This window comes from Anopheles stephensi, chromosome X, assembly GCF_013141755.1.
Source record: "Anopheles stephensi strain Indian chromosome X, UCI_ANSTEP_V1.0, whole genome shotgun sequence".
Lineage (NCBI taxonomy): Eukaryota > Metazoa > Arthropoda > Insecta > Diptera > Culicidae > Anopheles > Anopheles stephensi.
Window position 1 is genome coordinate 18,823,001 of NC_050201.1, and position 16,307 is coordinate 18,839,307.

A 16,307-nucleotide genomic window follows, 5' to 3' on the forward strand; every position below is an offset into this window, starting at 1 on the left:
ATTAAGCGTCTCAGATCGGACAATGGACGGGAATATATGAATCGTGAAATGAAGCAATTCCTTTGTCAAGCCGGTATTCATCATGAGATATCCGCTCCGTACACGCCGGAGCAGAATAGATTAGCGGAACGTATTAACCGGACGATTGCAGAAAAGGCGAGGAGTATGCTGTGTGATGCTAATCTGCCAAAGCGTTTTTGGGCTGAAGCAGTTGCGACAGCATCGTATGTGATCAACTGATCACCCACTATGGGATCGCGAATGACACCTCACGAAGCGTTTACTGGAAGAAGACCAAATCTTGCCCATCTTAGAATATTTTGAGCAAAGGTGATGTGTCATGTGCCGAAGGAGAGAAGGCAAATATGGGATGCCAAATCAGAATCTAGCATTTTCATGGGATACGGAAGCAGTTCCAAGACGTATCGAGTTTATAACATAAAGACTAAGAAAGTTATCGTTAGTCGGGATGTCATATTTGTGGACGAGTGTTCAACGGATCGAGCTTCTCAGTTTGGAGAAACTTCTACTGAAGTTAGTCTTGGTGAATTCTATTTTGAACCTGATGATGATAGCGATGCAGAATACGACGATGCTATTGGAGATCAAGCAGAAGCTATTTGTTGAGTGTATACTCGACCAAGCAGCGGAGGCCCGGACCGTAACGCCGTTACTCGGTCCTGTCAACGGATGACAGCGATCGACGTGCCATGCGGTTCATCCTTCGTGTTCGGGCTTCGGGACCGATCGGCCTCCTTCTTGATCCAGCCGCTGCCGAGACAGGACGCGTTAGACGAGCGAAGTTTTAGCGTGTGTGTGTGTGTGCGTGTGTAATAAGTGTAATAAGTGTAATGTAATAAATAAGTTTTAATTTGTTGTAAACCGCAATCGTCCGCGTACCGGCATCATTGTCTCCCCCGATATCACCAACATAAAAGTGGCGACGAGGAAATTTGGTAAAAAAAAAAGTGATACACACGCAGAGCAACAATTCCTTCCTCACGCAAACGCCGTCGTACGGACTCATCGATGGAGGAAGAGCAGCGCCGTCTCTCGCAGCAGTTCGAAACCCCGGGTACTGCGTTACTACAACCCGGATACGGCCAACCGCTCCCGCCAAACGCTCCAGCGGTCGAGCAGCAGGGATCTCAAGCGTCCTCGGTACATTTTTCGCCATCGCTATCATCAGCGCCCACAAGCCTTCATCCGCCATCGCTCGCTCCAGCCGCTTCGATGCAGCACCCGCCATCGCTACCAGGCGTGTCACAAAACGGTGAGCCAACAATGTATCAAATAATGCAGCTTCTACGCCAATTAATGACAAAAATTGAGCAACAGCCGCCAGCATCACTGCCCACAAACGCATCGCAGCAGCAGCTACCAGTAGTGCATCCGCCAAGTGCATCACAGCAGCAACCACTAGTATCGGAAATCGCGTCGCAACCGCAGCAGCAGCATCGGTCAGCTCCAGCCAATCCGGAGCAAATCCTGGACTCGCTGGCGAGAAACATCACCGAATTCCGCTTCGAGGCTGAAGCCGGTCTAACGTTCGAGGCGTGGTACTCGCGCTACGAGGATCTGTTCGTCAGTGATGCAGCCAGGATTGACGATGCGGCCAAGGTACGAATGCTCATGCGGAAGCTAGGATCAATGGAGCATGAGAGGTACGTGAATTACATTTTACCCCGTAATCCCCGCGATTTAACATTTGAGGCTACCGTGGAAAAATTGAAGGCCATTTTCGGCAAGGCAGAATCCCTTTTAACTAAACGCTACAAATGCATGCAAATCGTCAAAACGAAAGCTGAGGATTTTTTGGCCTACGCATGTCGAGTCAATCGGGCATGTGTTGATTTTGAGCTGAACCGCATGGGTGAAGAACAGCTCAAGTGTCTGATTTTTGTATGTGGGCTGAAAGAAGACACGGATAGAGATTTTCGGGTAAAGCTGCTCTCGCGTATCGAGGAACATGCTGAAATCACCCTCGAGCAATTATCGGCGGAGTGTAGTCGTCTGGTGGCATTAAAGAAGCAAAATGCGATGATCATTGGAGAAAAAGAGGAGCGAGTGTTGGCAATTCAAAATGGCGCGCGCCGTAGCCATCATGGGTTTCGCGGCAAAGGATTGCGCTCGCGTCCCATACATCGTGATGACCGGTCGGGAAAACCAAGTAACCCTTGTTGGTTCTGTGGAGCTTTGCATTGGGTGAAGGATTGTCCGCATACTAACCATAAGTGTCGTGAATGCGGTGAAGTTGGTCATCTGGAGGAACGCTGCCGCAAGCAGAAGCATCGGGCTGGCCGAAAGTTTTATCGCCCAACGCGATTTGCTAAAACCGTCACGGTGTGCAGCGTACGGGCTAGTCGCAAGTTTGTGGAAGTTTCCATCAATGGAGTTGGCATCCGGTTGCAGCTAGATACGGGTTCAGATATATCGGTCATAGGTCGTTCAGCGTGGGAGAAAGTAGGGAAGCCGTCATTGGTGCAGCCTACCGTTTGCGCAAAGACTGCCTCTAATGAGAGGCTGGAGCTACTTGGCGAGTTTAGAGCAGAGGTTGCCATTTGTAATGCTACCAAGCCGGCGATCATCCGTGTGGCTCAAGTCGATTTATTGTTACTGGGAGCAGACTTGATTGACCTTTTTGCTCTTAGCTCCGTTCCAATGGATGTGTTTTGCGCCAAAGTTTCGACGACCGCACAGATTCCCAAGGAATTGCAGAGCCGTTTTCCGGAAGTTTTTCGTGGCACAGGGCTTTGCACGAAAGCGCAGATCAAGCTGCAGCTTAAGGATAATTGCCGTCCGGTGTTCCGCCCGAAGCGACCGGTTGCATACGCAATGCAGGCTACAGTAGAGGAAGAGCTCGATCGCCTGGTCCAGATGAATGTGATCACACCTGTTGATTACTCGGAATGGGCGACACCAATAGTCGTCGTACGCAAAAGCAGTGGAGCTATTCGAATCTGCGGCGATTATTCGACGGGGTTGAACGATGCGTTGCGTCCGCATGAATATCCGTTACCGCTCCCCGATGATATTTTTGCAAGATTGGCCCATTGCAAATTTTTTAGCAAAGTGGATTTGTCAGACGCATTTTTGCAAGTTGAGATTGAAGAGCGTTACAGGCCCCTTTTAACGATCAACACGCATCGAGGTCTTTACCTTTACAATCGTCTGCCTCCTGGATTAAAGGTTGCGTCAGCCGCGTTCCAGCAGATAATGGATGCGATGCTCGCCGGATTGTGTTACACTTCTGGCTATCTGGACGACGTTGTTGTCGGGGGAAGAACTGAAGAAGAGCACGATGAAAATCTCAACAAGGTGCTTCAGCGTATTAAAGAATTTGGGTTTACTATCAAAGCTGAGAAGTGTGCTTTTAAGACGCATCAGATAGAGTACCTCGGGCACATAATTGATCGTACTGGCCTTAGACCAAATCCAAAGAAAATTGATGCTATTGTAAACCTACCAGCTCCATCAAATGTGAATGAAGTCCGCTCGTTTTTGGGTGCCATTAATTACTATGGAAAATTTGTGCCTAACATGCGGAATTTGAGATACCCCCTGGATAACTTGTTGAAAGATGGCAATCAGTTTGTATGGACGAAGCAGTGCGGAGAGGCCTTCAGAAAGTTCAAGGAAATATTAAAGTCTGATCTGCTTCTGACACATTATGACCCTACGGCTGAAATCATAGTAGCCGCAGACGCCTCATCGGTTGGGCTCGGAGCCACCATTAGCCACAAGTTTCCGGATGGATCAATAAAGGTGGTGCAGCACGCGTCACGGGCTCTAACGAAAGCAGAAGAGGGGTACAGCCAGATTGACCGCGAAGGACTGGCTATCATCTTTGCAGTAACCCGATTCCACAAGATGCTTTATGGCAGGCATTTCCGCCTCCAAACCGACCACAAGCCATTGCTGCGCATCTTTGGATCAAAAAAGGGAATTCCTGTGTATACTGCCAACCGGCTGCAGCGGTTCGCTCTAGCGCTGCAGCTATACGACTTCGAAATCGAGTACATACCCACGGATAAATTCGGCAATGCAGACCTGCTGTCGCGGCTCATCAGCAAGCACGCGAAACCGGAGCAGGAGTACATGATCGCGAGTATTGAGCTTGAGGAGGCTGTAAATCACGTAGCCATACATTCGCTAAAAGTCTTTCCGATTCATTTTGAAGAGGTTGCAGCAGCTACGAAAAAGGACCCTCTACTGCGCGAAGTGTACCGCTACGTCCAATCGGGTTGGCCAGGCAAGGTCAGTTATGGTGCGGAATTGGCCCAATTCCACAACAGAAGGGAAGCACTGACGACCGTTGGCGACTGTATCCTCTTCGGAGAGAGGATTGTGATTCCCGCAGCTTTGCAGCAGAGATGCCTTAGACAGCTTCATCAAGGGCATCCGGGCATCCAGCGAATGAAGGCGATTGCACGCAGTTTCGTGTATTGGCCATCATTGGACAGCGACATCGCCGATCGAGTTGCTTCATGCGAAGCATGCCAGGCTGCGGCGAAATCACCACCATCCCAGATACCATCATGTTGGCCGAAGCCACCTGGGCCTTGGCACCGCGTACACATCGATTACGCTGGACCTGTGGAGGGAGCCTATTTCCTGATTGCGGTAGATGCCTACTCCAAGTGGCCGGAAATCATTAAAACTGCAAGTATTACCTCATTCGCTACAATATCTATTTTGCGAGGAATATTTGCCAGATTTGGACCGCCAGTTACATTGGTCAGCGACAACGGTACCCAGTTCTCCAGCGAGGCCTTCAAGGAGTTCTGTGAGTGTAACGGCATCGACCATGTTCGCACACCGCCTTTTCATCCACAGTCCAACGGCCAGGCAGAGCGATTTGTGGATACCTTCAAGCGATCACTGAAGAAAATACGGGCGAGGAACGTGTCCCTTGAAGAGGCCCTGGACTTGTTTCTTCTCACGTATCGCTCAACACCAAATCCTGCTTTGGACCAGCGCACACCAGCCGAAGTGATGTTTGGAAGAACGACCAGGACAATTCATCATCTATTGCGCCCTCCTGCAGCATCGGAGTCTACAGCGAAGGATGACTTTCGTGAATACCAGCCTGGTGATTTAGTGTATGCCAAGGTGTATCGGGCAAACTCTTGGAATTGGATAGCAGGGAGGATTGCTCGCAGAATTGGCAACGTCATGTACGAGGTTGTGTCGCACGACCAGAGAAGACTTCGGCGTCATGTGAATCAGCTCCGCCGCCGTGTCGCTAGCTCATCAGAACGGAACGAGATGGATCAGCACCAATTTCCCCTTAGTTTACTTTTAGATGAGATGAGTTTGACGTCTCGTCAGCAGTCGCCGTCCGCTTCGCTGCCAACGGAGCCAGCCTCATCTTCGGCAGCACCGGCGCTGACAGGGGTTCAGCGAGCACCGGCATCATCGCCAGCATCATCCGTGCAACCGGAGGTACAACGAGCGGCTTCGTCTAGTGGCAGCAGCAACACCCAGCAGACACAGCTACCACGACGATCTTCTAGGACTAGAAGACTGCCTCGTAGGTTCAGCGCGTATCGGCTGAATTAAAAGGGGGAGGTGTTGAGTGTATACTCGACCAAGCAGCGGAGGCCCGGACCGTAACGCCGTTACTCGGTCCTGTCAACGGATGACAGCGATCGACGTGCCATGCGGTTCATCCTTCGTGTTCGGGCTTCGGGACCGATCGGCCTCCTTCTTGATCCAGCCGCTGCCGAGACAGGACGCGTTAGACGAGCGAAGTTTTAGCGTGTGTGTGTGTGTGCGTGTGTAATAAGTGTAATAAGTGTAATGTAATAAATAAGTTTTAATTTGTTGTAAACCGCAATCGTCCGCGTACCGGCATCATTGTCTCCCCCGATATCACCAACATAAAACTATTGAACACCATCAACCGATTGAGCAGCTGCGCTGCGCTTCCTCCACAAAAAGAGGACCCACATAAGTTGGTAAGGCGTAGTGAGATGAAGCGTATCATCCCAGATACGATGCAGAAATATGATAAATCCTGTACCGTGGTTCCAGTGATGCTAATTAACCGACAACGTACCATCTTCCAGTGAAGATAATAGTCGCTGTAAAGATGCTATGAAATAAGAGTATGATGCCTTATTGGAAAATCGAACACGGGACTTGACGAGTTTGCCCGCTGGTCGAAACCCCTTGCGATCAAAGTTGGTGTATACGGTGAAAACCAATGCAGATGGCTCGATGGAAAGATTCAAAGCCAGGTTAGTCATAAAAGGTTTCTTGCAAATCAAAGGCTTGGATTACAATGAGACCTACGCACCTGTTGTTCGATTGGCTACCGTGCGGTAACTAATGTCCTTGGCTGTTAACATGGATTTGAAAATACTGCGGTTGGATGCAGTGACAGCATTTCTACAAGGAGACCTCGGAGAAGAGGAAATATACATGGAGCAGCCAAAAGGATTTGGTAATCCAGAAGCATCACACAAAGTATGTAAATTGAAGAAGGCATTGTATGGACTGAAGCAAGCTAGTAGAGTTTGGAATTTAAAACTGGTTGCTGAGCTGAAACGCATTGGATTGGTACAGTCCAATTACGATTCTTGTGTCTACTACAAGATCGATAGAGGAAGTGTGCTGATTGTAGCAGTATATGTAGACGATTTATTAATCTTCTCGAATAATGAGAGCTGGGAAAAGAGCATAAAAAACAGTTGACAAAGAGATTTAAAATGAAGGATTTAGGTCTCGCGAACAAAGTTCTTGGTATACGAGTGACCAGAGCAGATGGTTTAGTTATGCTGGATCAAGAACTGTATATAAATGAATTATTGAAGCGATTCGGTGTAGCTGAGTGCATCCCTGTACTCACTCCAGCGGATCCAGACCAGAAATTATCCAAGGAAATCAATTCACAGGAAATCAATCAAAAGCAATTTTGTGGAGAGGTTTTCGAAAAGAACTGTTGGGAATCGAAGAGCCATTGACGATTTATTGTGATAATCAAAGCGCTATCTTTTTGTCAGAGAAACAAATTGGCTACTCACCTAGAAGCAAACATATCGATGTTAGGCATCATTTTGTTATACAAAACATTGCAAGAAATCTTGTGCATGTGCAAATCATGTTTGCTAAGAAAAACAAGAAGCAGATTTGCTAACTAAGGTACTTCCTACTAGCAAATTCGAAGATGGACGAAAGGCCCTTGGAATTAAAACAATTCATGATTAAGGGGGGATGTTAGAAGAGTAATCTATGAACTGTAGTAACCTTTGATTTATCATACATGTTCATTATGTGTTCTGTTACTGAATATATCAGACGTAATTTTCAATAAAAACGATTCTGTTTACCAGGGGTTAAAAGACTGAACTTTCAGGTTTGTGATAAAGATAAGAGCTTACAAGCTCACCACAGAAGCAAAAAGCTACTCTCAACAATGCTTTCGCCGTTTTTACGTTTTCGATCCCCCTTTGCTTCCATGCTCTTCATTCTCTTAACTTTGGACTTCACTCAAGAACCTTTAAAGTGAGTGGAAGGGGGGAGATTTTTTTTTTGTTCTATGGCTTTATTGTGGGGGGATTAGTTCCCAAAGACACCCGTTCGCTAACTCGAAGCGTTACAACTAGGTCTGTGATGCCACGTGATACGTCGAATGTAAGAAACGTATAAAATAGTGCCAAACAAAACGTTTGAGAATGTTCAGAACTCTTTCCCTACCGTTGTTAAATAATTTGTTAAAATATGTTATAATTTAATTTTAGATCTTTTCCTCAAAACCTCCGTTCTTATGGGAATTGTGAAAGTTTTTTTTCATGCGTATGCGATCGGAAAAATGTTTCAAGGAGACACACAAAAACATACATGCTCAAACACACAACGGCTTACATTCGCGCACACACATGTGCGAAGGATCGACACGCGCAGTCACCCATTACGCAAGCACACACACACACAAAGAGCGAGCGCGTGCGCGTTCGTGCATGCCCACATTCGCATACCTCAATATTACCGAAAAAAAATTCTCATGCCAAGAGGTTTGCTTCTTGCAAATATGCATGTGTGGAGGAGGATAGGAGAAACAATCTCGATCATTTAGCTTTTCGATAGTGAAAAAACGTCATCTATTGAGTGCATCACTGAAGCTCTGACACTTTCTTTTTTTTTTAATATGGAGTTTATGCCTCTGGGATATCGAAAGGACGCCATGTAGTGATTAAACCACTGAAGCTCCGAAACTTTTATTTTTTTATACGGACATTCTGTATTCCAGTCGTTTAAAGCTTAATTTGTGGCGCTTGAGCTTGAGTACTATCCCAAACCTCAGTAATAATTTGATGAATTCCAGTTCAAGTTTCCTTATTCTGTTTTCTGTTAGAATTTCCTTATTCGGACAGCAGGTCACCTTAGGTCTGAAGTTAATTCGGTGGCCTGCTTCTTCCTTGGCACTGCAACCTCGAAAGGTCTCGGCCTGCCATTTCTGGCTTTCTGTGACTTGATTTTACCCGCAGCAAAGTAGTCAGCCCTGCCTAAAGGGAGGCGGTCTAGATGGGATTTGAACCCCGGTCCTGCCGTATGAAGACCGGCGCCGTTGTCGCCTCCCCCACCGGACCCCTTGGAAACATCACCGTAGGGAAAAAAGAACAAAAGAAACAAACAGAGAGAACAAAAAAAAGAGAGAAAAAATCAATAAGAAAAGCATACACAATTTCCAACTTAGAAAATTCATTAAAAAATCATTTAATTTCATTTATAAAAACAACAACTTTAATTAAATTGCCTTTTAATTTATTTATATACCATATAAATAACCAGCCATATAAATATCTACTTAAGTATTCACCTATTCTTAGTCTACTTAGTCACACAACTGTTTAATACCCCATCTTTATTATTCGAATTTATTTATCTATTTTTATTTATTAATTATTAATTATTACGGACTGATGCCGTATTGTCACCACTGAATGTGGTGACTGTGAATTCCATTCACGAAAAAAACAATTAAACAAAATTAACTAGGCATTTCCTCCTAGTGTGTGTGTGTGTGTGTGTGTGTGTGTGTGTGTGTGTGTGTGTGTGTGTGTGTGTGTGTGTGTGAGTGTGTGTGTGTGTGTGTGTGTGTTTTTTTTTTTTTTTTTTGACAAGGAGTTTAAGTACAAGGCAAGGGCGACATGGGATTTTTACCCATGTAAAAAAATCTCCTTGGCCACGCAGTGTCGCTGCCACCACTCACGGAATCACCTCGCGATATTACTTCATGAGTGGGGCTCTGCAATGGACTTAGTCAATACACACACGGAAAAACTACACATTACAAAGTTGGTAACAATACATTACACGAACACAACACTATTCACGGAGCACAGATACACTTATGAGGGACCAACACGTTGGTCTTCCTTCCACCGTCGTTGGAGACTCGTCCCGATTTGCCGCATCATGGTTGCCACAGCTTCCCACAGGTCAGCGCTTTGCAGCATCGACTCCACCAGATTTGCACTGGAAACTTCTCTGCCACACTTGCTGTTTAGCTGCTGTCGCTCTTCCGTAAACCTCGGACACTCAAACAGCACATGCCCTGCTGTCTCATCCTCGTCAACGCACGTTGGGCAACGAGGCGATGAAGCGTGCCGAAACCGGTGAAGATAGGCTCGGAAGCAGCCATGGCCGGAGAGAAACTGCGTAACATAGAAGTCGACCTCTCCGTGCTTCCTCCCAACCCAGTCTGCCACGCTAGGGATCAAGCGATGCGTCCACCGTCCCTTCGCGGAACTGTCCCACTCAGCTTGCCACTTCCTCGTCGAGTTCCTTTTCGCGGTGTTCCTTGCGTTACCGGCGTTAGGTTCCCCCGTACGTGCATTCCAGAAGCTCTCCAGATCTTCTGCCAATGTGATGCAGATAGGCACCATGCCGGCGATAACACACGCTGCTTCATAGGAGATCGTCCTATATGCGCTGGTGACGCGCTTAGCCAACATCCTATGTACTGTGTTGACAGCAGCTTGGTGCTGTTTCTGCACCAGGATGTGTGCCCACGCTGGGGCTCCGTATCTCAGCACAGAGGTAGCTACGCAGGTGTGTAGTCGTTTGGCACTTCTGCTAGGTCCACCGATGTTGGGCATAAATGAAACGAGTGTGTTTGCCGTCCTTGATGCCTTTACGCAGACCTGCTTCAGGTGCTCGTCGAACTTCAAGCGATCGTCAATGGTGACCCCTTAGTACTTGAGGTGTCTGACTGACTCAATGTACTCTGTTCCAACCATGATCGATGCCTTCTGGATCCGTTTATGACTGCTAATGACGATAAACTCAGTCTTCGCATGTGCTATCTGCAGTTTCACTGTCCTCATCCAAGAGTCGATACGTCCCACGGCGTCGGTCGCTAACATCTCGATCTCCGCGACGGATTCGCCGGTGATGGTGAGGGCGATGTCGTCCGCGAAACCGATTACTTACGCTCCTGGAGGTAACGCGAGGGTCAAGACATCGTCATACATTGCGTTCCACAAGGTGGGACCAAGTACTGATCCCTGCGGTACGCCAGCCGTGATGCTAGCGGTCTTGATTCCCTCCGCTGTGTCGTACTGCAGCATGCGTACATCGAGATAGTTCCTCAGCAGCCTGCACAGGTACGGGGGAACCTTCATTCGCTCCATTGCTGCCGCAATTGCCTCCCAGCTGGCACTGTTGAAGGCATTTTTCACGTCTATCGTGATGATTGCGCAAAAGCGTGCTCCACTCCTTTTCCGCTGGAACGCGGCATAGCCCTTTTCAAGCACTGCCAGTATCGCGTCGACTGTTGATCGCTTCCTTCGGAACCCGAACTGTCGTTCTGAGAGGCCGTATTGCCCTTCGGCATGGGCAGTCAGGCGGTCCAAGATTGGTATTTCCTGAACTTTGGCCAGGCCGTCTATGAGACCCAAGGGTCTTAGGGCCGACGGGTCACCCGGAGGTTTACCTGGTTTGGGTATCAGTACCAACTTCTGTTTCTTCCATATCGACGGGAACTGACTAGAAGCTAGAGTGCTCTGCAGTATGGCCTGGAAAACTTGTGGGTATGCCTTCATTGCTGTCTTGACTGCCTCGTTGGGGATCCCATCTGGTCCGGGGGCTTTCCCCAGTTTGAGGCGCTCGGCTATTTTCAGGACCTCGTCTATGGTTACCGGTTCTGGTACGGACTCAGGGGTACTGAAGGCAAAGCTCAGCTGCGAGGGTCCGTGTTCAGGGAATAATTGCGCGATAATTCCCTTCAGTTTCTCGGGGCATCTCTCAACGGGCGCCTTGCGAGTTGTGTGTGTGTGTGAGTGTGTGTGTGTGTGTTAAAAAAAAAATTAAAAGCGGTCCAGGCAAGACCGCTACTAAATTTCCGAGATCCTCTTTGAACTTTTCAATTATTTTCCTTTTCATTGTTGGCTTTTGGGGGGATATAAATAGGTGCAATTGTCACGTGAAGAACGCCCAGTTTTGCCTTAACTGCGACAGTTTCTATGATTTCTTGCCTAGGGGTAGGTATTCTGGTGAAAGTGTGACTCTTTCGGACACCAATCAGTACCCCCCACCCCTAGTAACGCGATCTTCACGGATTATATTATATCCCGGGAAGATTAATTTAATGTCATCCGATAGCCAAGTTTCACAGAGGGCAAACACATCGCAATTGTGTTCGCCCACTAATGCTTTAAAGGAGTTTAGCTTGCCAAGCAAACTCCTACAGTTCCACTGTATGATAGTAGCCGTAGGAGCCATTAATCATCCAAACGGACCATCATACTTAAGCATGGCCATTGAGCCAGAGCCACTGTTTGATCATTCCTTTCAGGAAAGGAAGGGCCCAAGTAGCGATCATATGCAGATGCTGCGAGAGGTTAAGGGTCAAGAGGAGGGTCTCAAGGATCTCGGATAGGGACGGGGTAGGGGTTCTCGGGAAGCTCGTGGGCTCGGAAGGAAAAACCAGGTTTTCCGCAGGAGCCTCGGTCCGAGAAGATCGCTTCTTCTTGGGCTGCTTCCTGGCAATTTGTGGGGCGGGAGTTTTGGGATCAGCGTCGCGTTTCTGGACAGGTGGAGAAACTTTAGCGAGGTGCTGTGGTGCCAAAGGTCTATTTTTTGTCTTTAGAACCTTCCGCTGTACCTTTTTGTAAAGCACTCTCGTGATCTTTACCGATCTCATTGGCACCTGTTCGGGTGCAGTCGGACTAGGCTCGCCATTTGCAGTTGTACCCAAAACTGCAAAAGGGTTCGTTGCGTTTGCTCCCTTGAGAGCATCGCTGTATGACCCGCTTGCCAGCTCGGCTATCGTTTTGGTCTGCTCCCTTTGCAGCTTCCGGTACACAGGGCACAATGCTACCTCATGCCACTCCTCCCGACAATGCGAACATTTCGAGGATGGGGATTTGCACTCCTCGGTAGCGTGAGCCCCTCTGCATTTTCCGCAGCAAATCTTGCGAGTGCAAAACGGATCGGCATGCCCAATCCGGCTGCACTTCGAACAGGTGGCCACCCTTGGCACGTATGGCTGGTCGATGGGTATCCGGAGGCCTTCTAGAATGAGGGCTTGCGGAAGTAACGTTCCCTCAAACGTAATCCGGAGGGAGGAGGTCGGGATATATTTTTATATTATAAAAAGCTTTTTTGCCTCAAGGACTTTTACCTTCGGCGTGTCTGGTGCATGAAATGCACCTACACCGAATTTAATCACATCCTCCTCCGGATAATCGAAGTCCTCGATAACGCCGGTAACTTCCACCTGAATACCGGGAATATAAACCCGGTAGTGCTCCGTAAAATCTGGATCAGCCGCAATGACGTTGGCTTGAGCCCGGTCCTTATTAGGGCGCATCCGAAAAACATCGGCAACGCCCAGGTATCTCTTAAATAACTGTGCCGCGATCGTCCTTACATCGAGCTGTTTTGATAGCGGCATGAAAAAAATAAACGGCTTACCCTCCCATGACGGCGGGTAAGCACGTGCTCGATGCTCCGATAGCGGCTCGCTGTTAAGGGTCAGCGGGATATTGCTTGCCGGTGGGGTACTACTCGAAGCCTGTGATGTTGAAGGCCTCTCTTCCAGGGCCACTTTTTTCGTGGCTGGGGTGGCCTTAGGGCGTCCTGGCTTACGCTTGATCTCCCTACTAGGCTCAACTTCCCGATCCGTCTCAGAATCCTCCTGCTCTACCCCCCATGGTAGAGCCGGACACAACGATGGGATTAGGAGAGGAAGAAAAAACTCACTGTGTATCACGATGCACAAATAAAAGCACACACTCACATACACTCAAAGGATACGAACGTCGATCGATGCGACAACGCAGCGATGATACACTCGCTTATCGCAACGATCTACAGGTGTACACACTCACAACACTAGACACAAACGTCGATCAGGGCTAAGCGCCGCTCGATCGATAGTACAAACTTCGAGCGAATGTCGGAGAAAGACGTAAACAACGATTAGCACGCTAAGCGTGATCTCGTGGGCTACGCAATCGCACTCGAGAGAAATTATCACTATCTGCCTTTAGCAAAAAACTCGTAGGAGCGCTTCCAAGCGTTAAGCATCCTCTCGCTACGGAAGCTGGAGGCAGACTGAATTTATTCATCTATTTTTTTATTTATTATGACCACATCTTAAAACAACAGTACAAAAATCTTTAGATAACTATGCAGAACATAAAAATACTACAAACAAATATTGAAAGCTTAAAACATAATAAAGAAGGAATAAACCAAACACTAAGAAATGATGACTTCCAAATAACCTGTTTGCATGAAACCTGGCTAAAATCGGAACAAAAGATAAACATACCAGGATACAATATAATTCGAAAAGATAGACCAGACGGCTATGGTGGAAGTTGCATCATAATTAGGAAAAACATTAAATATGAGATACACAACTTTCAAGATATAACAGAGAGCATTCAAACAGTATACGTAAAACTCATCACTGAAAATATACACATTATAACAATATACATCACACCACAAACTAACACAACAGACATAAAAAACACAATTAACAAAATCATCCACAATACATCAACGCAAAACAATATAATAATAACACGAGATTTCAACGCTCATCTCTCCTTTCGGAGGGATGACAAAATAGACAGAAAGGGTGAAATAATAATGGAAGAATTAGAAAACTCCAATCTAATCCTAATACCAAACAACACATACACGCACATACCCACAGACACCAACAAAAGGAAAACATCAATTGATCTCACAATAGTGTCCAACATTATGTACAATCTTTTGCTGAAACTTCGTTTTGAAATGCTGTCGCTTCGCCTTCTAGTCCGTTCTTCAGTATCAAATCCCTTGGTCCAAGAAAATTTTAAAGCGCTTCTAGAGGCAAGTTCTAAGAGCAAGATCTTGAAGATCTATGAAGATTTTATTGCCCCACAAGTGCATCCTAGCGCTCCACAGGCATTAAACCGTGCTGCCCTTCCTGAGACCTACAGTTCCCTTTTAACAACAGATTCCTCGTTGCACGAGGAAATTAAGACCATACCGAATGATCTTCGCCCGATGGTAGTTCCGGGCATTTTCAGGGATAAGTATGGCCATTTAGACCAAAGTAGCCAGTATTATACTGATGGATCATCTTCTAAGGAAGGCACCGGCTTCGGCGTTTTTAGTGAGTCCGCCGAAGCATTTTTCAAATTGCGGGAGCCGTGTAGTGTCTACACCGCAGAACTAGCCGCAATCTTGTACGCACTATTGATTATAGCAGCGAGACCTTCGGATCAGTACTTCATCTTTACAGATAGCCTTAGCGCTATTGAAGCACTACGATCCCAGAAGGTTGTTAAGAGTCAGGATTACCTTACCACCAAAATCATAGAACTGCTTGGCTCCATGTTCGACAAGGCGTTCAGGATTTCGCTAATTTGGGTACTTTCTCATTGTGGAATTCCCGGCAACAAGAAGGCAGACTTACTGGCCAAAACAGGCGTCCAACAAGGCGCATTTTACGACCGTCCAATCTCGGCCCGAGAGTTTCTTCGCCTACCACAGCAACTTTTCCTGTCTCGCTGGCAGAGCATGTGGGAGGCGGATGATCTCGGGTGATTCCTTTTCTCGATCTCTCCGCAAGAGTCCCTGCGGCCTTGGTTCGGTGGGCTCTTAGTAGACCGGGCATTCATACGCATCATGTCTCGACTTATGTCGAATCATTTCGCGTTGCATGCTCATCTGCAGCGTATAACTCTGGCCCAGTCGAAGGTGTGTGGCTGCGGTGACGGATTTCATGATGTGGATCACCTTCTGTGGTCCTGCGTGGAGTTTGAAACCGCAAGACCCTCCTTGTTGGGCGCAGTCGAGAGCATCGGCAGACGACCGGGTATAGAAATTAGAGAGGTTTTGGCGACTAGAGACCTCGCATACATGAGGCTTATCTTCCGATTCGCCAGAGACAACGGTCTTATCCTTTGATTCCGCATCTCCATGATCCTTTCAATCCTAAGACATTCCCTTACATTCCTTTTTTGTTATTCGTTGTGTTGTCTTTGTCTTAATTGTCCTTTGTAGTGCCACGGGTGATCCGTTGACGAAGCAACAGCATCCGGGGTCAAAGTCGACACTATCGTAAGAAGTGAGGCAGACTTTACTGCAATAGTGTTCTTCATAGAGCGAGTTCGGCCTTGTTGTCGTTGGGTTCGGAGGTGGTCGGCGGGCCCTACCTCGTGATTAGCAAAGATCCTGCTGTTACGGAAGGGAACTCGCCGATAGCTTCTAACTTCGGTGCAGTCTTGGTCGAGCTTGGGCTATCACTGTTGGGCAGTTTGAGGAACACTGTACAGAGGCAAATGTTTGTGCTGTCCAAAGTGTTGTTTTTTTTAGTTTGGTTTTTGTTTCCAGATCCATCCAGATCCAACGGATCATCCACATTCCAGATCCGATACGGAAGGATGATCCGTTTACGCACCACACTACCATCAACACAACACCGCCAGCAATAGACCCCGACCTAACGATTGATACAACTTCTACAATAGACCTGGATTCCACACTGCAATCACCACACACCCGCAACCGAGCATGCCCGGGATAAGGCTAAATATCAGGGAAGAAATGCCTTGGTAATTTCTTTGTGAATTTTTTGTTTTGGACATTTGTATTTCGTCAGCACAAGCGGTGCTGACAATACGGCTTCAAGCCGTCATATTTAATAAATAAAATAATATAAAAATTATGTACAATCGAATAAAAAGAACAATCAATGACAAACACATATGAAGAAGTAACCATAACACTATAGAAATCACAATAGAACAAAACAACAGAGTAAATCCTCACACTGTACTAAACAAACAAAA

General features: G+C 47.1%; 1 protein-coding gene across 2 annotated transcripts; it reads left to right on the top strand.

Moving 5' to 3' along the window:
* Nucleotides 1-602: 602 nt before the first annotated feature.
* Nucleotides 603-5,881, top strand: LOC118512231 (uncharacterized protein K02A2.6-like). Of its 2 annotated transcripts, none has more exons than XM_036056373.1 (2): nt 603-4,750; nt 4,837-5,065. In XM_036056373.1, exons 1-2 carry the CDS (start codon nt 1,030-1,032, stop codon nt 4,914-4,916), a joined length of 3,801 nt encoding a protein of 1,266 aa, XP_035912266.1. In that variant the 5' UTR covers nt 603-1,029; the 3' UTR covers nt 4,917-5,065. The 2 variants fall into 2 exon arrangements, with proteins under 2 accessions (XP_035912266.1, XP_035912258.1); XM_036056365.1 differs by having other exon boundaries at nt 604-4,662; nt 4,837-5,881.
* Nucleotides 5,882-16,307: the final 10,426 nt, after the last annotated feature.